Below are 23,857 nucleotides of genomic sequence, written 5' to 3' on the forward strand. Positions count from 1 at the left end.
GGCAAGAGACCTGACTGATAATGACATTTGGCATGTGAGTCGTACTCCCCTTGGTCACTGAGGTCGCTCCCTCGTTGCGCAGTTGCCCCTCTGTTTCCTTGAGAAGGCCCTGGTGATGGGACGACGTGGTGACTGTTGCTTTGGGTCCGGATTGGTTGAATTGTCCCTGCCGAGATCCCTGTCTCGCCCAGAAGAAGAAACCAAAGGAATGTCAACCTCAACATCATCGGGCGGGAACTCTGAATCTGCCCTGACAGGACTATCTTCGTCAGATGCATGCGAGGCGATACTTCCCCTTTTGGGGGACTGGTCATTTGAGAACGCTGTACAGTCCGACCAGTCCCCAGGGCCCGTTTTGCAGTTGTTGGTCGTAGGTGCCAACGAACAATGGTTCAGATGATGCCAAGCGACGCTCCCTTCGACCTGGACCGCAGTCGGTGTGGCACGGACCACCGTGTAAGGACCTCGGCGTCTAGGAGTGTTCCACTTTCTTCGAAACTCCTTAATGTACACCTTATCCCCGGGCACCACCGGACCAGATGTCACAGAGACTGGTTTTGGCTCGTTCGCTTTTTCCTGAAAATAAATCGCTTTATGGATAGCAGACAACTGTTTCATATAACTGTGCAGCTCCTTCTCCAACTGCTCCAGTGGGGGTCCTTTGAAAGGACCCCGAAACTGCGGACCCGGCATAGGGCGACCTGTTAACATTTCATGAGGAGACAAATGTGTGACCCGATGAGCTTGCATGCGGTAACTCATTAGGGCCAGCGGTAATGCGTCATGCCACCGCAACCCAGTACATGCACAAATCTTATTAATTTTTGCTTTAAGTGTGCCATTCACTCGTTCCACCCCTCCCTGGCTGGAGGGAGTGTAGATACTTCCATGGCGGACTTTGATTCCCAGCTGACGCAGGACGCCCTCGTAGACTTTATTGATAAATGCTGGTCCCGAGTCTGATGAAAGGATGGATGGTAGGCCAAACCTAGGGATCACCTCACGGACCAGGAACTTTATGACTGTTCCCGCCCCCATGTCCTTTGACGGAGTGGCTTCCACCCAACGACTGAAATGATCAAAAACCACCAAAAGGTAGCGCTTACCGTGTACCGGGACCAACATGTCCACAAAATCTAAAATCAGATGACGAAACGGGCCTTCCGGGACAGGAATTCGCGCTGTGGGGGTGACAATACCTTTTCGAATGTTATTTTGCGAGCATATCTCGCACCGATTAAGCGCATCCGTCACCAGTGCCTGCAGGTACGGCGCCCAATAACCCTGTTGTTGTATTCGATGTATCACCTCATCTCGCCCACAGTGGTCTGGTTTGTGACACTCTGGAATTAAAAGAGACAAAAGTGAGATTGGAGCGACGATCAGGCCGGTATGTGACCGCCATAACCCTCGCCCATCTTTTGTAGCACCCCTTTTTTCCCACATGTTTTGTTCACTCGCGGTGGCACGCGCTTGCATTAATGTGATATCATCAGGTGTGACAGATGGTTCCAACTCCACAGCTGGGGCCAAGACGGCGACCTTGCAACCTGAAGCGTGCTTTGCAGCTTCGTCTGCCGCATTGTTTCCCATTGTGGTGATGGAGTTGTCTTTTTCGATGAGCAGGACACTTGATAATGGCCAATCGATGTGGAAGCATCATGGCCGAGATCAACTTCATAATCTGTTTCCCATGCCGAACAGGTTTACCATCTGATTTTTGAAAGCCGCGCAGTTTCCAAACTGCTCCAAACAGGTGACAGACTCCGTGAGCGTATGCTGAATCTGTGTAAATATTAGCAGAGGAGTCTTTAGCAAGTTCACAAGCTGCAGTAAGTCCATACAATTCAGCTAATTGTGCAGAGCAAGGTTGTAAACATTTTTCAGCTTTTACTGTTACGAACGTCCCTTCCTTTTGTTGCACCACGGCGTAGCCTGCGTGAGTTCCCATGTGGTCTCGAAAGCATGACCCATCCACATAGTACGTGACCTGTGCGTCGTCCAACGGCTCAGATTCCAAGTCCGGTCTCAGTTTTGTGTACCTCGTGGTCTCAGTGACGCACTCGTGTGTATCACCTTCAAATTCAAAAGGTAACATATTAGCAGGATTTGTGGTCTCACATCTCTTAATTGTTACATCTGGATAGGTGAGCAATGGTAGATACTGAAGGCAACGTGCTGTTGTCAGAACAAGTTTGCTGTGATTGATCAACTCTGTGATTTTATGATGGGTGTAAATAACCACAGGATATGACTTAGTTATTGCAGACGCCTTTTCATACGCCATGTGAACAGCTGCGAGGCCCTGGTAGCAGGGGGGCCACCCTCGTGCTACGTCGTCCAACCTTGCACTGTAGTAAGCGATGGGTTGTTTCCTTCCACCAGCACATGAGTCTTGTGCCAATACAGCCGTTGCGTACATGTTGCATCTGTTTGAAACGTAGAGATAGAAAAGTTTGTCATATTCTGGCATTTTTAGCGCTGGGGCATTTTGCAGTTCCTGCTTGAGCACATCAAAAGCCAACAGTGCCTCTGTGGTCCACTCCAAAGACTTCTTTAAAGTCTTGACTTCAGAGGACTTCAGGAGTTCCCTGAGCGGCGCCGTCTTTACTGCGTAGTCCTCCAACCACTCCGCGCTGAATCCTGTGATACCTAAAAAGGTCATTAGTTGCGCGCATGTCTGTGGACGCGGTGCTCGACTTATGCCTTTGAGGTGGTCAGGAGACAGAGCTATTGTTCCATGGGAGATTACTCTGCCAAGGAATTCCACCTGAGGCTGGCAGAATTGCAGTTTTGTCCGAGAAGCTTTGTGTCCACATTCTGCCAGTCTCTGCAGTACTTTGATCGAGTCGCGCTGACAATCTTCAATGGTGTCTGAACAAATCAATATATCGTCTACATACCGGATTAGGACGCCGCTCAAATCCAGCTCCTGTAGATCCTGACTCACCACACGATCAAACCACGCGGGGCTGCTTGTCAGTCCCTGGGGCATTCTGGCGTAGCTGTATTGTCGACCTCTAAAGGTAAACGAAAACAGATATCGTGACTCTTCTGCCAGAGGGATACTGAAAAATGCTGAACAAAGATCCACTACTGTAAAAAACTTAGCTTTAGTGGGGATGGCATTCAACAGTGTGTGAGGATTTGCGAAGTCTCCAGCGACATCTTCAAGAATGGCATTGATTGCCCTTAGATCATGGACCAGTCGGTACTTTGATTTATCTGCTTTTAGAACTGCAAGAATTGGGGTGTTACAAGGACTAGAAATCTCAATCAGCACTCCTACTTTTAAAAAACCATCAATTAAGATTCCAATCCCTTCTTCATCTGCGGGATTAAGTTTGTACTGTGGCCGCCAAGGTAAAACTGCACCTGGTTTTAATTTGACAGTAACTGGGCTGGCTGAAACTGCCAGTCCCACATCCGTCTCATGTCTGGACCACAGTTGGTCCGGAACCTGTGTTAAAATATCAGTTTCCAGATCACTGTTAAATCCAAGGGGGTTGGTTTTGCATGTCATCATTATGTTTTTCCCTGGTAGCACCACCATCTGAGGTGTTGCTTGTAATGACAGGTCACACCTAATTCTTAACATTGATCCATCCTCTGAAAGAGAGATTAATGGGTTCTCTGTACTGTTCCATGTTAAATGCTCTGCAGTTCTTACCATCGGACCGAGGTCCCTTGAATGGTATCCTGGGTTTACCAACAGTGTAATGTGTGGTAAGGATTGAGTAACACAGTACCATTTATCAATAAAGGTGTTCCGGTTTACCTTTAATGCTGCGCCTTGGCCTCCAATCAGGATATATGGAGCCTGTATTTTAACCATCACTCCATCCGTCTCCTTTTCCCACTTATCCTGAAAGGTTGAGCTGGCTGATGGATCAAAGAACATTGTACAGTGAGGAGGTAATTTTGGTGGAGAACCTTCCGGGGCCCAGGCCTTTATGCATGCCTTCCATTTTTCCAACTCCGAACCCAGAGGCCCCTCTATGCTCCCCAGCCAATAAACATTTGCTGGTTCTGCTTGGGCATTCATTTGTAAGTTTAATCCACAACTTTCCACATATATTCCCAAAGGGGAACATAAAATTTTGAGCCCGAGTTTACAAAGTGCATCTCTTCCTAACAGATTGACAGGAGTTTGGTCCGAGACCAAAATGGGTATTTTAATTTCATCATTACCTACTTTCATTTTTACGGGAGCAGTAATAGGAACCAATTGACTTTTTTCCCGAGAATCCTACTGTCTTCACAAAGTTGTTTGACATGGGAAGGTTCTTGGCAAGGGATCCCTGTATGCATGAATGAGTCGCCCCCGTGTCAATCATCATTTGGACCTGTCGATCCTCAATTTGGACATTTATCATGGGGTCAGTGCGTGTATGCATAATCAATGGGTACGAACCTTTACCCGCAGGATCCTCGGGACCCCCCTAAAACTGAGAGGGTCTTGGTCGTGGGCCACCCAGGGGTCCACCTCTTCTAGGGAAGCCTCCGTTTCCTCCAGGACCACCTGCTGGGAGGGGCATAAGCCGTGGGCAAGCCTTAGCAAAATGTCCAAACATTCCACAATACCAGCAGCGGAGGGATCCCTGCCACGCCCCAGACGAGGGAGTACCAAGCCTTGAGTATGAAGGACGGAACGGCTGGGGACCCCTAGCGGCCTGTGTTGACTCAGGAACTCCAGCAGTCCGTCCCGCACCTGGATCTGTGAACACAACAGCTTGAACCTTTTCTTTCAGCTTGCCTTGCAAATCATTTAGTTGCATCTGTGCCAGCTTCCTTTGAATCTGGAGGTCCTGTTCAGAAGTCTTAGTTAGGTCTTTCCTGTATCGGGTTACTGCATGAACCACATGATCACGGAACTGTTGCGCTGGCATAGATGTTAGACCAACGACATCCTCCAAACGTCTGCTGACATCCTTTGGCATTGAATCGATGACTGCATTTCTGAAAAGAGTGAGCAAAATAGGATCATTTTCCACATCTTTCTGAGACTCTTGACGCCACCTTTTTAACTGTGTATCGATGTATGCTGCTGGGTTCTGGTCGTCCTTCAGAGGTTCCCCTTTCAAAGCATCAACATCAATTTTATTAGGGTACTGTTTGCGTATTCCTTGCCAAATCACCCCCTTATAGGCTGCTAATTCTGTTCCATCTGCCCTTTCACTCAAAATCCAGTCCAGTTCATTGTCTCTGAAAAACTGCTGCATTTTAGACAATCCCAAAACCTGAGCGAGGACAGCTTTGATGTCACCCAGTGAAAGAAATGTTCCAGCCGTGTTTGATTCCAAAGCCTTAATCCACTTGCCTCCTCCTGCGGATATTTGAGGGAGCTCTGAGACCAAACCTGTCAGGTCCCGAGCTGAAAAAGGATGATAATCAGCCCTTGTTCCCCGTATCAGAATTGGGAACTCCCCCCCCTTCAATCTGTCAGGAGGTCTGATGTTAGGTCTGTATCTTAAATCATATTCGTCTCTAGGGACCCCTGTGGACGTGCCGGGTTTCTGTAAGCATGCAGGCATGGAAACTCCGCCTCCTGAAGTCGCCCCCTCCACCTCCTCATTTAAGTCATCTATTTCCTGTTCCATCTCAACTATCTGGCTCCGTCCCAACTCACGTTGCAAATCTTGCTGACGTGGTCCTAAGTTCATCCAAAAGCTATCATCTGTCTTACCTTTCCGAGCCAGTTCGGTTCGATCCTGGTAACAGTTAATGATTCCAGACTGGCGTCGCTGTGTACTACAGTATTTTGGGATTGTCATGTGGGGAGGAGTTTCCTGTTTTTCTCGAGGAGAATGTATAGAGGTTGAATGCCTTCCTACCTGGGCGTGTGCTTCCCCAGTGCCCTGTAAGGACGCACCCCGCTGTTTGAAGTTGGGTGGGTCTGGTTGGGGCAATGCATCAGTAGGAGGTCCCTTCTCCGCGAGCCCTGAAGCAGCAGATAACCTATTTTGGATATCACTTACATTTCCGGGTACGCCAGCATCAGTCAGTCCCCCTAGAAGGCTCTGCTGGTCATCAAGATTAAAGTCCCCATCAAATTTTATCGTTCCTGTTAAATTTGGAAAAAGTTCGGCGTTAGTACAGTTTCCAGTTTCCCCTGGACTATCCGTGAAAGACACAATCGTTTTGACATTTCGTTTAATTGGCTTGCTAATTTTAAATAAGTTTAAAATTTCCAATTCAAGCTGTCGTTTCTTTTGTCGTTTCTTAGAATTATTTTCAGCTTTGTAATCTTCAATGCGATGTTGCATTAATTCACAAATCTGTGGGTCAAAGCTTCCTGTAACAGGCCATGGATTTATCAAATTTTTAGTTCTTTTGCACCATTTTTCAGACATGTGTTGAATCTCTTTCATCCTATGGGGATGACGAATGCCAACAATAGCCTGTGGCGTGCTCATTGTTATCCTATTTAATCAACCCTGCTTTTAATACAATATGATAATCATGCAACTCAAACGAAAACCACTTGGGTGCGCCGCAGCTCCGTTTCCTGTTTCTAGGCGTCGGTCCAATGGGAGGAGTCGTGTTCTGTTGGAAGGAAACCAAAAGAGTTCAGCGGTCTTATTTTAACAGTTATAATAGTACAGATTACATCCTTGTAGCTGCACAAGAGCAGAGCACTATTTTATTTTTGTCAGTGCTTGTGTCTATGCGCGTTAGCAAGTAGCTTAGTGTCAGATTTCACCAGACCACTATGAGTTTGGGGAACGAGTCAACTTATGCACTGCAATACAGATTAATTTTTTCAACATGCAGCATGCAGTATCACTTCAAACAGAGGCCTCTGTCTCATGCACAAACTTTCTTCCAACAGTTACTTGCAGCGCTGCTCCAATCTCCAGTTACACTCAGTCACGCATTCCTTTCCACATTTAGTCCACACTTTTACACACAAGCTCACCCTCAGCTTTTCTCCTCTCCAAAGAGAGTTTTGAAGCTTTTTTTCTCTTATTCTTCTCACACATGGACATAAGTTTACTTTCAGCGAGACAGGTAAGGCAATCAAGGAATAGTCACACACTCAGTCAGTCACACATTTCTGTCCGGTGCATCACCCACTATCATACACACACTTCAACAGCTGAGCAAATCACCATTAGTCAGAGGAGAATAAACCAGTCAAAACACAGTTTAAAACTTTTCCCTTATTTCCTCTCATAGAAGACATCAGTTTTCTTTCCGTTGGAGGGGTAAAGCAGTCAAAAGACAATTTTCAGCTCACTCAGACACCCATTCCTATCCGCTTCATACACACACTTTAACAGCTGAACAAATCATCATTAGTCAGAGAGGAATTAACAGTCAAGACCAGTTTAAAAGTCACAAGTTCGCTCCCAGTGAGCAGTCCAAAGAAGGAATATGTCAACAGTCAGTTTATAAAGCCTTTTTTCCTTCCTTTTTTCTACGTACGTTATTTAATGTTGCAACAAAGTTTTTCACAGCTGTACTGCGCTAAGCCCCTTTTACGCAGATTTCCCGGGTTAACAGAGCTTAAACCTTTCACTACTGGCTCTGTTTAATTTAGGATCAGATTTTTTGATCGATCTTTGCACCTTGCTTTCCTATGAACCTAGTCATAAGCTACTCACACCCACTTAACTGACCCCGTACAAGACCAGACTATGGCTCGCAATCTTGCGGGCCCTGTGTTTAACTCTTTACTAAATTTGAACTCAAAACGGATCGATCGGTGCCTTCACATCATTTTCACTTTTACTTCACTTTCACTACTATTTTTGTTGCCAATTTACTTTCGCCGCTATACTGACCCTCCTCTCAAAGTTCCCGGGCGACCGCGTCCAGTAACGCCGAGGTTTTGATAGGGCCCTGAAATGTTACACCTTAAAACTGACCCCCCTCCCACTAATTGGTGGAGTCCTCCGCCTACTTAATATCTCCTTAAACTGAGCCCCTTCCCACTAGGCTGGTGGGCTCCTCAAAAACTACTTTATTTCTCCTTAAACTGACCTTCCTCCCAGCTACCTCTGGTAAGGCCCTCATAAACTAATTACATTTGTGCGCACAAATTTATCTGTCTAGCAGAGTCACACAGCAGCTGTATAACTAAGTTCAACTTGTAGCCAGGACAGCCCTGCGCCTCGGCTCACTTCACCCAGAAGGATTTAAAATGGGGCTTACCTCCTTGAGCGGTGAGTCGAAGCGGTCCAGGCACCCGGCCCCAGCGGTTAACTGGCTGGCTCGCCAAATGTCGTAGATAAATTCTTTATCAAAAGGGCTGCTGATATTAAGAGTCTGCAGACAGAGGTCTTTAATGATCCTTTATTCGGCCGACCAGGGGGACACCCCTTCAGGACAAAAGACCCCGTACAATCATTCTCCCAAGCTTATATAGCCTGCCTGTCACTATTTTCAGACACACAGTACCCAGGTATGCAGCCTTGTAGGGCTGACTGGTTGACATCATTTTGATATCATGTTATAATGTCATACTATTAATATTCTGCTGACCAGAGCTACACCTGTTGTTATTCAACTCAGCTCTGATACATTCATACTTCCACAGTATCACTGTAACTGTACCAATTTAATTCATGCTATGCTTCAAGCGTACAGACGCTTTCTGCTTTGCTCTCACATCTGCTTGCATTTTTCTTCTTTTTTTTCTTATCTTTACTGGCATGAAATTTAGGGAACAGGGACTCCTGGTCACTTACAAATGCAATTTTTTATATTTTTTTTATTAATTTAGTTGATTGCCATCGGAGAACTAGTGGAATAATTTCTCTAACCCTGCAGAGTGTGAGCAACTTTCTTTGAGTATAACACAGCTGGAGAAGAGGATTGAAACACTGCAAGACATTCGTGTGAATGAAGAATTTATTGACTCTATCCCAGCTTATGTGCAAACTACTGAGTTGTCAAATGGACTAAGTCAAATCTTCATACGTGAAGGCATGTCGGATGTGGAGCCTTGCGCCACAGACCTGGCTGATACACTTCCCTGGATGTGTTCAAATGACACTGGAATAGCTAGGAAGATCCCAAACCGGCAGTCAGAAACAACAACAGGAAAAAACAGCAGGAAATTTAAAGCTCCAGCACTCACTCCACCACTTGAAGTCTCACTGCACAATAAATATGATGTATTGACTTTCAATACTGATCAATAAAAACTCAAGAAATAGCCCTTAAACTCAGCCCAGGGCTACTAACCAAACCAGGAGGAGAGGCCAAAATTCCACAACCAGGAGGACTAGAGAAGCTACCTCCACATTAAAAGAAATAGACTCCGTTCTTGTTGGTGACTCTATAACAGCATGTGAGGATGGCAAAGACGGAAAATCTAACATTTTCTTATCCATCAGTCAGGGAACTGACAGGGATCTTTAGACCATTCTGTCTCCATATCCAGATGGTATGAAGATTATTGTCCACACAGGGTGTTACGACCCCCTTCCTTTCTTGGGGTGTAAGGGAATCAGTAACACAGTAACCGGTATGAATAAACAATAATTTATTTACAATGATTTCGATATACAAAACATAAAGTGTCCTTTTCAGGTAATATAACACTCAAAATGAAATGAAGCTTATACAAAGTAAAACTACTCAACCGGTAATAAGAAAATAAATGACTCAGAACCAAAAACGCAAAGGAAACTTAACCATATAAATTCTATAGAAGTTTACAACCTCGGATAATTATACAATATGAAAACTAACAAACTTAAAGAGAGGATCTTCTCCTAATGAGAAGTCCTGAACACCCGTCTTTCAATATAACACAGAATCCAATATCTCAAAATCCAAACCAAAGGAAAGAAGGGCCCCCTGTTGAACTGTCGGGTTCAGAACAATCAACCAACTTTTACCACTTTTAAGTTATGGGTCCACCAACACCAACGATACTCCAAAAGCATCATCGATGCTCTCACTACAACCACTGGTAAAACTTTTAGTCATACAGAGCCACTCAGAGAAACACACAAAGCGAACTGTGCCCTAGTGACCCAGCTCCAGAGGAATGGTGGATCCTCCTATTTAACTAATGAGTAGCACTGTAGCAACTGTACCTTGTATAACTCAGAATACAACAGAGACCAGAGGAAACTTCATAAAGCTGCTGTACTTAATGTTAGATCTCTGTCCAACAATCACTGTTAGTTAATGACTTCATCATTTCTCACAGTTTAGATTTTCTTTTTCTGAAAGAAACGTGGTGAACAGAAGACACAAGTGCTACAGTTCTTAATAAAACATTTTAGGTTTAGGAATAAATGTGGAACTGGGAGGAAAGGGGGAGGAGAAGCTGCCTCATTTACAGATTCATTACAGTGGAAAGAGATTTCATTTGCTGATTTTACTTCTTTTTAATATCTTAGTTTTATTTTAAGGCTGTTTCTAAAATCCTATTTTAATCATCTTCAGACGTCCAGGACACTGAACAGTTTTATTGATGAATTTTTTTAATTATTGTCGGTTATTTCGTCAGATTTTAACCATTTCATCTTAACTGGGGATTTTAACATTCACATAGATAACATGACAGATGGGAATGTCAAGGAATTTTCTTCTATACTGGATGTTTGGTTTGTGGCAACATGGAAAAGAACCGACCCACATTCAAGGTCACATTCTGGACCTGGTTCTCTCTAAAGGTGGTGATATTTCCTTTGCTGCGGTCGCTGACTCGGCCTTGTCTGAGCATTTCTGTATTTAGTGTGATTTCCTTATCACTCAGAGTGTCCAACCAGTTGCTCCTCTGTGAGGAGGAGGAACACTAATGAAAGAACAGGAGCTCAGTGTGTAGAGGCCATAGCCTGATGGACTCCTGGATCATTTCAGTCTGGAAACCTTGAATATAATGGTGCTGTTGCACCGATAAGAACCAGGAGCACCCTGAGCAAACAGAAAACACCATGGAGAAACACCACTGTGGTTACCAGCCTAAAAAGAGAAAGCAGGAAAACTGAGCGGAAATGGTGGGAAACTAAACTTCAAATTCACTCTGAGCTGTAGAAACAAAGCCTGCATAACTATAACAATGAGCTGTGAAGGCCAGAGAGCTGCATTTATCTGGAATGATTAACAGGAACATCAACAATTCTCTCTGTTTGCTATGATTGAAAAACTTACAAATCCTCCTAAACAGATCAACCCAGAGCTCCTTTCCACTGAGAAATAAAACCAATTTGCAAACTTTTTTAGCCAAAAAAATTAAAACAATCAGGCAAAATATTAATTCCACACAGTCAGACAAGAAAACTAGTCTGTGTCTAAAACCCGGAAATAATTCTGATGTTATGTCACAATTTAAAATGGTGAATTTAAAAGTCCTACAAGAAATATTTTGGCATTTGAAACCAACAACATGCACTCTGGGCATGATCCCATCTGACTTTTTAAAACCAGTTTTAACTCGGTAGAAACTGGTCTCCTACTGATAGTTAACAGCTCGCTGGCATCAGGCTCTAAAGATAGCTGCCATTAGGCCCCTCCCCTAGACGCCTCTATAATGAACTACTATAGCCCGTCTCTAACCTCTTATATCCAAGATTATTGAGAAAGTTGTATTTCACCAGCTTCATGACTTTTTGAATGAAAGTGGAAATCTGGATAAATTTCAGTCCGGCTTCTGACCTCATCACAGCCCTGAAACAGCTCTGGTCACAGTGGTAAAAGACTGGTTCTGGTCTTGTATCAGTCCTGGTTCTGGTCTAGTATCAGTCCTGGTTCTGGTCTTGTATCAGTTCGGGTTCTGGTCTAGTATCAGCCCTGGTTTTGGTCCTGTATCAGTCCTGGTTCTGCTGGATCTCAGTGCTGCGTTTGATACTGTAGATCACAGAATCCTGTTTTCAGGCTGGAAAACTGGGTTGGACTTTCTGGAGCGGTCCTTAACTGGTTCAGGTCCTATTTAGAAGGCCGGAGTTATTTAGTTCCGATCGGCAGCTATGAATCTGAGCGAGTGGCCATGCCTGAGTCCCCCAGGCGTCAGTCCTTGGACCTCTTCTGTTCAACTTGTATATGCTCCCTTTGGGTAAAATATTACAGAACTATAGCATTAATTATCAAAGTTATGCAGATGATACACAACTTTATGTATCTCTGTAACCAGATGACTGCAGCCAAATAGACTTAATGTTTCATTGTCTGGAGCAAATAAACACCTGGATGAGGGAAATTTTTCTACAATTAAGTGAAGACAAAACTGAGATTATTCTGTTTGGTAGAAAAAGAAGAGGGTCAGCATTGGTAAACACCTGGAGACTCGGGCTCTTAAAACCACCGACCAAGTTTGTAACCTTGGAGTGTTGATAGACTCAGACCTGACTTTCAGCAGCCACATCAAAGCTTCACTAAGAAGCTTTTTACCAGCTCAGAAACATCAACAGAATTAAAAGTTTAGTCTCCCAGTGAGACCAGGAGAACCTCCTCCATGATCCATCTCCAGTAGACTGGATTACTGTACTGGTCTTTAACAGGACTTCCCAGTAAGACCAGTAAACATCTGCAGCTCATCCAGATGCTGCTGCTGCTGCTAAAGTTTTAACCCGGACTAAGAGATCTAAACACATCACAGCAGTTTTAACATCTTTACACTAGACACTGGTCACAGGATAGATTTTAAACCCTTCTGATGGTTTACGTCCCAGAACGGTTCAGGCCCAGAATCCATCTGTTATACTTTCAGAGAATATAAACCTAGCAGAGCTCTTAGATATAAAGACTCTGGTCCACTAGTCCAGACCAGAGTCCAGACCATGGTCCAGACCAGGGTCTAGATCAGAGTCCAGGTCAGAGTCCAGGCCAGGGTTCAGTCCAGACCATGGTCCAGACCATGGTCCAGACCAGGGTCTAGATCAGTGTCCAGATCAGAGTCCAGATCAGAGTCCAGACCAGGGTCCAGACTAAACATGGAGAAGCAGCATTTAGCTGTTATGCTGTAAACAAATGGAACAAACTGCCAGTGGAGATTAAACTTTCACCAAATGTAGATATTTTTAAATCCAGGTTAAAAACTTTTCTTTTCTCATGTCTCTGCATGAAATCTGCACGGTAACTTTTAACTCATCTAGCTTTTAATCATTTTAATGTAATTTATTACTTTATTGTGATTCTTGCTATGTGTTGCTGTCTTTTACTATTTCTTAATATCTGTAAAACTTTTGTTTTATGTAAAGCACTTTGAATTGTCCTGTACATGAAATGTGCTGTAGAAAAAACTGCCTTACCTTGTGCAACCCCTGACTAACGTTAAGTAGGTTATGGATATGCAACCGCATAGGCCAGTAACTAGGTTCGTCAGGAGTACAATGAAAGCTAAAGTGAGTGTAGAATGACATGGCTGGAGGCAAGAGATAAGCAAAAATGATGATTATTATTTGTAGAAAAAATAGCAGAATGGAATGAACATTTACAAATTTAACAACAATAACTGTAATATATACAAAACCCCAGTCCTTGAGCTCAATGTTTGTCCTTTTTGTCATTAGTTAAGTCAAATTTCTCTTTTAGTTCAGTTTTTCCTTCCTTGCTTTGAGTTGTTACTACTTTGTTGGTTAACCCTTGAAAATGAGGATCTTCAGACGAGAGTTCAGCTCAGTTCAGTATTCAGGCATCCAAATCTCCATACGGAAAACATCAGGTATCCAGAAATCTGATCTGATCGCAGTTTTCTTAACCATTAGAAAAAAACCTATCCTGCACAACAATAATGGTATTGTTGTATACAGCTAAATATTTCTTCTCTCACACAGCTATAGCTTGGTTGTTATCTCTTTTTTTCATGTTGCCATTTAACAATAAATAATATTTTACTTGCATGTTTTAACTCATACATGAAATAACTTTTTAAGTCATGTAAAAGCAAATAATTGAATTTCTCCTTTTACCCTTAACCATGAAATTATGATTAATTATCCTTAACCAGTTAAATTATTGATTTTTAAACCATCTTTTAGCTTTTTTTTAAAGCATAACATGAAATAAAACAATAATAATTTCCTTCAAAGTCAAGGGATAATAATAAGCCCTATTTGGTTACTATTTTCAGCATTACATAGAATTTTCTGCAAGTTTTCACATGGTAAACAATATAAATGTGCATTTGACATTGTATAAACATTACATTTGACCAAGAAAATGATAAAAGAAATCATCTAAATTACTTCATTACACTATTGGGTCATAGGGGTCGGGTGCAGCCTGAGCTGGGTGGCAGCCAAAGGCGGGTACACTGGTGGTCTGATCCTCTGTTGCAGAAGCTAGCTCTAGGGACAAGGAACATCATCTCTCTGGCAGGAAAGGACCCTGAGCTGGTGCGCGAGGTCAACTAGTTCTGGCTAGATATAGTTGGACTCACCTTGACGCACGGCTTGGGCTCTGGAACCACTGTCCTTGAGAGGGGCTGGACCCTCTTCCATTCTGGAGTTGCTCCCGGTGAGAAGCGGCGAGCAGGTGTGGGCATGCTCATCGCCCCCCGACTTGGCGCCTGTAGGTTGGGGTTTACCCCAGTGGACAAGAGGGTAGCCTCCCTCCGCCTTCGGGTGGAGGGACAGGTCCTGACAGGTCCACAAGTCAGGTACTCTGTTGTTTGTGCTTATGCACCAAACAACAGAGTACTTACACTTTTTGGTGTCCTTGGATGGTGTGTCAGAGAGCACGCCTTCCGGGGACTCCAATGTCCAACTTCAATGGTCACTTGGGCATTGACAGTGAGACCTAGAAGGGTCATGACTGGGAAGATGAATCCTGATGAATCCAAGTGGTGTTTTGTTATTGGACTTCTCATAAGAGTGTCCACATGTGCACTTGGCACCAGGACACTCTAGGCCGCAGTTCAATGATCGACTTTGTAGTCGTATCATCGGACTTGTGACGACATGTCTTGGACACTCAGGTGAAGAGAGGGGTGGAGCTGTCAACTGATCACCACCTGGTGGTGAGTTGGCTCAGATGGTGGGGGAGGTTGCTGATCAGGCCTGGCAGACCCAAGCGTGTTGTAAGGATCTGCTGGAAATGTCTGGCGGAGTCCCCCTGTCAGAAATGGTTTCAACTCCCATCTTCGGCAGAGCTTCAACCATGTCCCGGGTGAGGCAGGGTACACCAAGTGGGCTGTGTTCCGTGCCTCTTAACCCAGCCAATTTGAGCTGTGCCCATAAGGTTGCCAGTGCCTGTCGTGTCAGAAATCCCCAAACTTGTTTGTGGACACCAGCAGTGAGGGATATCATCGAGCTGAAGATGGAGTCCTATCAGACCTTTTTGGCCTGTGGGACTCCAGAGTCAGCTGATGGGTATCGGCAGGCTAAGCAGAAGGCAGCTTCGCTGAGGCAAAAAATTGGGCATGGGAGGAGTTTGGAGAGCTAATAAGGAATAATTTCCAGACGGCTTCGAGGAGATTCTGGTCCACCATTCTGTGGCTCAGGAGGGGAAAGCAGTGCTCCATCAACACTGTGTACAGTGGGGATGGGGGGCTGCTGACCTTAACTCAGGACATTGTGGTTCAGTGAAGGGATTATTTCGTAGATGACCTCAGTCCCACCAACATGTCTTCTGATGAGGTAACAAAGTGGGGGGACCGTATCGTGCGCTTTCAAATGTCTGGGGCCGAGGTTGCTGAGATGGTTAAAAAGCTCCTCACTGGCAAGACCCCTGGGGTGGATGAGATCCGGCCGGAATTCCTTAAGGCTCTGGATACTGTAGGGCTGTCTTGGTTGACATGCCTCTGTAGCATTGCGTGGACATCAGGGACAGTTTCCCTGGACTGGCAGACTGGGGTGGTGGTCCCCCTCTTTAAAAAGGGAGACCGGAGGGTGTGCTCCAACTACAAGGGGAAATAAATTCCTCAGCCTCCCTGATAAGGTATATTCAGGGGTCTTGGAGAGAAAGGGTCCATCAGATAGTCTAACCTCGAATTGAGGAGAAGCAGTGTGGTTTTCGTGTTGGTCGTGGAACAGTGGACCAGCCCTACACTCTCTTCAGGGTCTTGGAAGGGGCATGGGTGTCTTCTCAACCAGTCTGCATGTTCTTTGTGGGCTTAGAGAAAGCATTTGACCGTGTCCGCCGGGGACTCCTGCTAGGCGGTGTTCTGGGAGTATGGAGTGCCGGACCCCCTTGTACGAGCTGTCCCGTCCCTGTACAACCGGTGTCAGAGCTTGGTCCGCATTGCCGGCAGTAAATCAGATTTGCTTCCAGTGAGGGTTGGACTCTGCTAAAGTTGCTCTTTTTCTCTGATTCTGTTCCTAACTTTATTTGGACAGAATTTCTAGGTACAGCCGAGGTGTTGAGGGGATCCGGTTTGCTGGCCTCAGGATTGGGTCTCTGCTCTTTGCGGATGATGTGGTTCCGTTGGCTTTATCAGGCCGTGATCTTCAGCTATCGTTGGAACGATTCACAGCCGAGTGAGAAGTGGCTGGGATGAGAATCAGCACCTCCAAATCCGAGACCATGGTCCTTAGCCAAAAAAGGGTGGAGTGCTCTCTCCGGGTCTGCAGTAGGGTCCTGCCCCAAGTGGAGAAGGTCACGTATCTCAGGGTTTTGTTCAGGAGTGAGGGAAGGATGGAGCGGGAGATGGTCAGGTGGATCGGTGCAGTGTCTGCAGTGATGTGGACTCTGCATCGGTCTGTCGTGGTGAAGAAGGAGCTGAACCAAAAGGCAAAGCTCTCGATTTACCGGTTGATCTACGTTCCTACCCTCACCTATGGTCATGAGCTGTGGGTAGTGAGATTGTGAATGTAAGGTCGGTGATCCGGGAGGGGCTCAGTGTAGAGTCACTGCTCCTCCGCATTGAGAGGAGCCAGATGAGGTGGCTCGGGCATCTGGTCAGGATGCCTCCTGGACGCCTCCCTGGTGAGGTTTTAACTGGCACAGCCCACCGGGAGGAGAATCCAAGCCCCGGGGAAGACCCAGGACACGCTGGATGGACTACAGCTCTCAGCTAGCCTCTGAACACCCCGAGATCCCCCTGGATGAGCTGGTGAATGTGTGGGAAGTCTGGGTTTCCTCTTAGGCAGCAGCCCCCCCGACCCAACCCACCTAATTTTTGATCACACCTGTGTAAGTATGGAAACACTTGGTAACTTGTATTGCTAGCTAAGTGACTCTGTGGATATATTTAGAGTCTTCAGACCCTTCTAGCGACTTTTTTTAAAGCAACTAGTGCAGTTAGTGCATGAGATGTTTATTTCTGCATCGCACGCAGAGTGAAAATGATGTGTGTGGGGCAGCGTGTAGTTCGACTTTAGTGTAGAGGCTACAGCTCCTTGGTGCAGCTGGCTCAGGTTTGAGTCCTGCCCTGGAGACCTTTGCTGCAGGTCATTCGCCGCTCTCGCCGGCCCACCTTTCCTGTCCAGCTACTAAAGGTCTCTAAAACCCCTAAGTCCTTTAAAAAAAAATCCATTAAAATGATATGGGATTATCCAAAGCTGCCGCTAGGCCTGTCACAATAAGCAATAAGTCAATTAATTGCACGGTAAGAAAGAATGAGGTCGATAAGTTTGCCAGCTGAGATTTTTTTTCTCTCTCTTACTTTACCATAGACTGTGTATGACAGCAGGTTTCACTATGGAGCATCTCAACTGAACGCTCTCGTTTCTTGCGGCGTGATCTCTCGTGTCATACTTGATGGCAGCATGTTGCAGCAGGAGACTGTGGTGAACCACTAACCTGTGTGAGCCGGTACGCCGCGTTTGTTTACAGGGCTGCCAACTCTCACGCATCGGCCGTGAGACTCACACATTTGAGTGGCTTCTTACATTCTCACACTAAACCTCCGATTTCTCACTCTGAAATACACATCAGTCGGCTAATCGAGAGGTTCGGAAGGATTCCCAGCGGGCGGCATTACTCTTGGGCCGGTGTCCCGGTGTATTTGAAAAAGGTGCAGCGTGGCGATGCAGCAGCAGTTCATCACTGCTCGTAGGTCAGTCTGACACACAGTGATGAGGGAGATATTTCAGCTTTACAAACAGCAACGATGCACTTTTTTTTCTTGTTATTTAAAATACAATGGTACTAACTGGCAGTTTTACCGGTTTTCCCTGTCTGAGCCCATGTTGAATTTTTTTTATATATATTTTTTGAAGAACATTTTTGTTTACAGAACAGAGACTTTATTTTTTATCATACTTAATGTTTTTGGTTGTGTTTGGTTTCTGTTCATTGTTAATGAGACAGAGAGTTTGTTCTGTTTATTGTTTTTTCTTAATTTCTTCCGGTCTCGGTGTAAAATATTCTTTAGAAATGAAGGTTTATTGATCTTTGAAAGGGTGTATTTGCATTATTATGGCATTGTCATTATATTAGTTGAAAATGGTCTCAAAATGACATTATTATTGCTTTGTGCAACATTATCGTTATCACGATAATTTCTGAGAAAATTTGTCACACAGCAAAATTTGTTATCGTGACAGGCCTAGTTGCCGCCGATCTGCCTGAGCTTATAGTCAGATATTAATGTCTTTTAATGAAGACTCTAGACAAAAACATCTTACACTAGAAGTCCCATAGCTGTTAAATTTTTTTTATCAACTACGTGTTTTCATGTAAATTAGCAGTATTAATGCTTTTCTACGCACCCACCCCTAAGGTCTAACTTCCAACTCATGTCTCTGGTGTAGGTCTAGAGTGCACTAAAGGAAATTATATTTGTTATAAAATATAATCTTGAATGGACAGCAGAATGATTTCACACAGCAGCTGATCTGTTGTTTGGGCCGTGCAGCTGCAGCAGGAGAAGGACCAGTGGTCTTATTTATAAACGTGGCGTACGCACAAAACGCCCTGTTTTGTGGCGTACACCACTCTCCACACAAAAGATCTATAAAAACAAAGGTGAGGGGAAAATGTGCACCTTTACATGAACTCTGACTTATGCATACGGACATTTTGGAAATGATGCAGGTGGTGAACTGCAGCCAAACTACATCATCCTCCTCTCACAAATTTAATTTCACTTCACATCAAACATCAATTATAGATCTACATTCTCATCAACATTCAAACCAGCAGTTTTATCTGTACTGCAGCTTGGGGCGAGCCAGAAACATCTTTCTTATATCAGCCATCAGGTGAACAGACAGAAAGCAGGATGAGAATCTCACAGCTTCTAGATGGTGAGGAGAGAGAAATATTCACAATATGCACAATAACTTCCATCCATGCAGCTTCACTGCTTCATTATCCACATTTCTGGATAAAATTTCTCTAAACTTTCATTCTTAGCTTGACTGTTTAGCTTCACCTCTGCACCTGCAGCCTCCACTACCGGGAGTTAAGGGTTAACATCTTGTTTCCGGGTGTAGCGTCAGGTCTGTAGATGTAACTATAAACATGTGTGGTATCCACAGAAAGTCCAGAATCTCAGCTACCAGCTCAGTAAAACCATTTCTATCACCAACAAACACAGTTAAGACAACAATAATTAAAAGACCAGATACACAAAGTCCTAAAAACATGTAAACACAGATGATGTTTCCCCATGAACACGAACAAACGGCTCCTCTACTGAAAGCTCACATCTCACAGATTCCACAGCTGGAAGTTTCATCTTAATATGACCAAGATTCACCGAACCAGAGGCAGAAGAAGACCCGATTTATGCTTCGCGCTTTTGTTTTTTTGTTTTTTTACCTGTCCAGCATGGCGGCAGCAGGATGATGGTCTGGCTGCCGTGTTAAGCTGAACTAATTCAGTCTGCCAGGAGGAGCTTCTGGATATAGGGTTCTCTTGAATCTTAAATGTTATTCTTTATTATTGTTTTAAAATATGGTTTTGCTTATAACTGCTGGACTGGAGAAACAGATGGATGAAGGTGGCTAGAGGAGAAACGGGAAGAGGAAAGAACAAAACCAAAGGTAGAAAACAAGACACAACAACAACAATCACAGCTAAACAGAGAAACTAAACAGCTGCTACACCTGAAAAGAAGCAGGAGCCATCCTGAAGACCTCTAGAGACCAGCAGACCATCTATAGGGGCCCCTGGGAGAAGAAAAACTGTAGAAACCATGAAGAGCAACGAACACACCAGCAACTTGTGTGTGTTTGTGTACTAAACATTAGGGGTGAGTTGTGCTTAATGATCATGTAAATGCAACCGTGCTCCCTCCAAGGATCAGAGGCAGACTGGGAGGGCCCCAAGTCCCGGGCAACCACGAGCCACCACAGAGAACAGAATCGAGACCGCCCACAGCAGGAACGGCCATGCGTCCCGACAGAAGGAGGCAGAGTAAAGCCACATCCAGAGCCCCCCCGCAAGGAGCACAGGCCCCAGGGGACCCAGGGTTGCAAGGCACTGGCTCACATGCATAAGCCAGGGACAGAACCCACGATCCAGGTCCCACCAAGCCGAGAGCCCAAAGTGACAGCAGCCAGGGACCCACAGTGCACCCCGAATATCTCCCATGCACCACACCCTGGAGAGAGGGGAGTACCAATAATAATGATAATAGGGCTGTAACAAATAATGTGCCAATGGTGTTAATTAATTTATGTAATTAATTATGTTAAACTTTTTAATGCAGTTAATGCATGCATGGCATGACAAGCCCCATACATTCGTCATTTCTCTGTTATGACGGCGGGATTAAATGATGATTAAAAAACTAAAGGAAGCTTATTTTGGACGAAGCAGGAGAAATGTCACTTTTCATGTTCCAACCTTGTGTTTGTGGTGAGATAAATGACTTCCTGGCTTCTGCACATCGCTGCTGTTTCCTCATGTGGGACTGTTGCAGAGCTGAAACACGGAGCCGCCGGTAGCCCTGCCCGTTGGAAAATGGCAAGTGGACCAAACCACTTTGAGAAATAGGGGGGTCATCAATTTTTAACTATTAAAAAACACATTGTTACATTTATAATTTGCACCACTTGTGTTATGCTATATTGCACATTACTGTATCATTATTGAAATAATTATTTGTGTTCACAATTATTTTTTTTTGGGGCGAGGGGTGGCAACTGTATATATATATATATATATATATATATATATATATATATATATATATATATATATATATATATATATGTGTATATATATATATATATGTGTATATATATATATATATGTGTGTGTGATTAGACCTACTACCGTTGCTGCCACCTTGTGGTACATTCTGGAGTGAAATGCGCTCTAGATCCAGCTGACAGTGGTTCAGGAAGTAAATATTACAAAATAAATGTTTGCAAGTCCTAGTCAAGCCTGAAGTTGCTGTAAATGAGATTTAAGTGGGACTTGAGTCTGAGTCCCGGACTCGACTCCCTCTCGCTGGCAGTTCTGAGCATGTCTGGTTTGTTTCTAAGAACTTTAAAGGAAATCCACAGTGTTTATGACAAGATTCAGGTTCAGGTGGTTCCTATCAGTTAGACCTGGTGACAAGGTGTGAGGTGTTCCTGCTTTCATTCTTCTCTCTGGTTGCCTTCAGGTGTTCCCACTCCGACGGAGGAGGCTCTGCATCACACTCTGAACATGCTGGTCCGTGAGCGGAAAATCTACCCGACCCCAGACGGATACTGCATCGTTACCCCCCAGACCTACTTCATAACCCCAAGCCTCATCAGAACCAGCACCAAGTGGTACCACTTAGAGGAGCGGTCGGCTGAGCGACACCCCAAACAGCAGCAGCATCAGCAGACCCAGTGCACCTCCCCTCTCTCTGGCACTATAACCCCCTCCACCTCTGGGGGGCTGCGAGACCGGACCCACCCAAAGGCCAGCCAGAACCTCTGTGGAGGAGGTGAGGACTGTTTTTACCGGTCAGACGACCCTCCGAGCCACCATACCACTCTGCAGCGCCGCTCCCCTAAAGACCACCGGGAGGCGTACTCATCACAACACTCCCCCCAGACTCCTCCTCAGCCAGCAGGAGGCACCACTGAGAAGAGCCGGAACAGCCTGGGGTTCCCCTTCAAGACGGACACGCTCACCAAGCACCGCGGGGGGGGCGGAGTTGGAGATGTCGAGAAACAGACTGGAGGAAACGGGACAGGAAGCCGGAAGTTTGGTCTGAAGTTGTTTCGTCTGAGTTTTAAAAAGGACAAGGCGAAGCAGCTGGCCACATTCTCTGCTCAGTTCCCCCCGGAGGAGTGGCCCCTCCGGGATGAGGAGGCCCCCAGCCAGCTACCGCGCCACGTGGAGATGGAGATCATTCGCAGGATCAACCCTGATCTCACTGTGGAAAACCTGGCACGACACACTGCTGTCATGAAACGCCTGGAAGAGGAGCGTGCTCAGAGGAGCAAAGCATCATCAGCCAATCAGAGCTCCCGCAGCAGAAAAAGCGGCGGTCGGCACAGGAAGCAGTCCCAGACCAAGCTCAACCGCTCCCACAGCAAGACCAGGGCGTTCCGGTTCGATCCCGGCGATGGATCCCACTTAGACCCGGCTGATCGGGACTACCGAGGCTACTCCTCCTCACTGGCTCGGTCACCGCGTGAACAAGCCCTCGCCATGGAGCGTCAGAGGGCCCGGCTTCACCTGGCACACAGCATTCCCAACATCCTGGACCCCTCCCACCTTCCTGTCACACCCGAGTGGGATGTGTCCGGAGAACTAGCCAAGCGGCGCACGGAGATGCCTTTCCCCGAGCCAAGCCACGTCCCATCTGCCCACCACTCCAAGGTCCACCGCTCACATTCCCACACCCAGGAGAGGAAGTCTCGGAACGAGCGCAGCAGCAAGGCCAAGGAGCGCTCCAGGTCAATGGACAACTCTAAAGGACCTCTCGGAGCCGGACTCATTGGACCACCGGACTACTATGAAGACCGGACCCGTTACTACACTGATGACGGCACCCTGCGGGCCAATCAGAGCTCTTCTCATTATGCCCGGGCCACGCCCCCCATGGCAAAGGTGCCAGGGGAATCTCTGGGATTGGACGGTGTCAGGAACTTTGAGAAGAGTAAGAGCAGGGACAACTTACCGGCCTACTCTCCCAAGCCACTGACCACAAACCCTCCGGATGATTACTTCCAGTGCTCTGGCTCCTCTGAAGTGGCAGCCACAAACACACTGGGAACTCTGGGGAAAAGCAGCCATGATGGTTTGAAACTCAGCAGCACCGACCGGAAGGTGGACAGACAGACGTCCCATCCACTGGAAAATAAGGAGGACTTCCAGAAGTCTGGACCTAAAGGTGGCAGCCTGCCTCCTATACCTCTCTCTGTCCCTGATCCCTCCATCACTAACGGACGACCCCCCCACAGCACCTCTTCCAGTCAGGAGAAACACAAGGAGATCTTTAGTAAAGACACCTTGTTCAAGCCCCCCCCTACCCTCCCTCTGCCGGGTTACAGCTCCCTGAGAAAGCCCACGGCTCTCTCCTCCACTCTGTCTTCCTCCTGCGACGCTCTCGACTCCCACAACAACTTCGATGCTCCTAAACCACTGTTGGCAACGCTGCCTGCTCCACCACAGGGACTCGAACCTGCAACCGGCGCTGCAGAGGCCTCTTTCGACTACTACAACGTCTCCGACGACGAGGAACTGGAGGACGGGGGAGCTAAAAGTCGAGAGGATGGGGAGAAGCCTGGAAGGAGCGTAGCTGGGCTTGAAAGAGGAGGAGCTGGGACCATGCAGTGGCTGCTGGAGAGGGAGAAGGCCAGGGATCTGCAAAGGAGGTTTGAAAGGACCCTCACCTTCTCCGGTGCTAAAGAGAACCATCCCGAACCCAACCAGAACCAGCAGTCGGCCCACTCAGCCCGGCTGGACAGCATGGACTCCAGTTCTGTCACTGTAGACAGTGGATTCAACTCCCCACGGTGAGAATTTTCCTCCTTCACACATGAAGCTGAACATCTGTGCAACAGATATAAACCCTTAAAACTCCACACAACTCAACACAAATTTTCTGCTTTTTGTTATTATATGAAAAATTATT

General features: G+C 45.9%; 1 protein-coding gene across 2 annotated transcripts in view; it reads left to right on the top strand.

Annotated features, from left to right (window-relative positions):
* The window catches only part of LOC121643032 (storkhead-box protein 2-like), a 51,565-nt gene that overhangs the window by 23,291 nt on the left and 4,417 nt on the right, over nt 1-23,857 (top strand). For both annotated transcript variants that reach the window (XM_041990203.1, XM_041990205.1), the window contains exon 3: nt 21,404-23,738. In XM_041990203.1, the coding sequence (XP_041846137.1) occupies nt 21,404-23,738 (2,335 nt within the window). The remainder of the gene's footprint in view (nt 1-21,403; nt 23,739-23,857) is intronic.

Source organism: Melanotaenia boesemani, chromosome 7, assembly GCF_017639745.1.
Source record: "Melanotaenia boesemani isolate fMelBoe1 chromosome 7, fMelBoe1.pri, whole genome shotgun sequence".
NCBI classification, from domain to species: Eukaryota; Metazoa; Chordata; class Actinopteri; order Atheriniformes; family Melanotaeniidae; genus Melanotaenia; species Melanotaenia boesemani.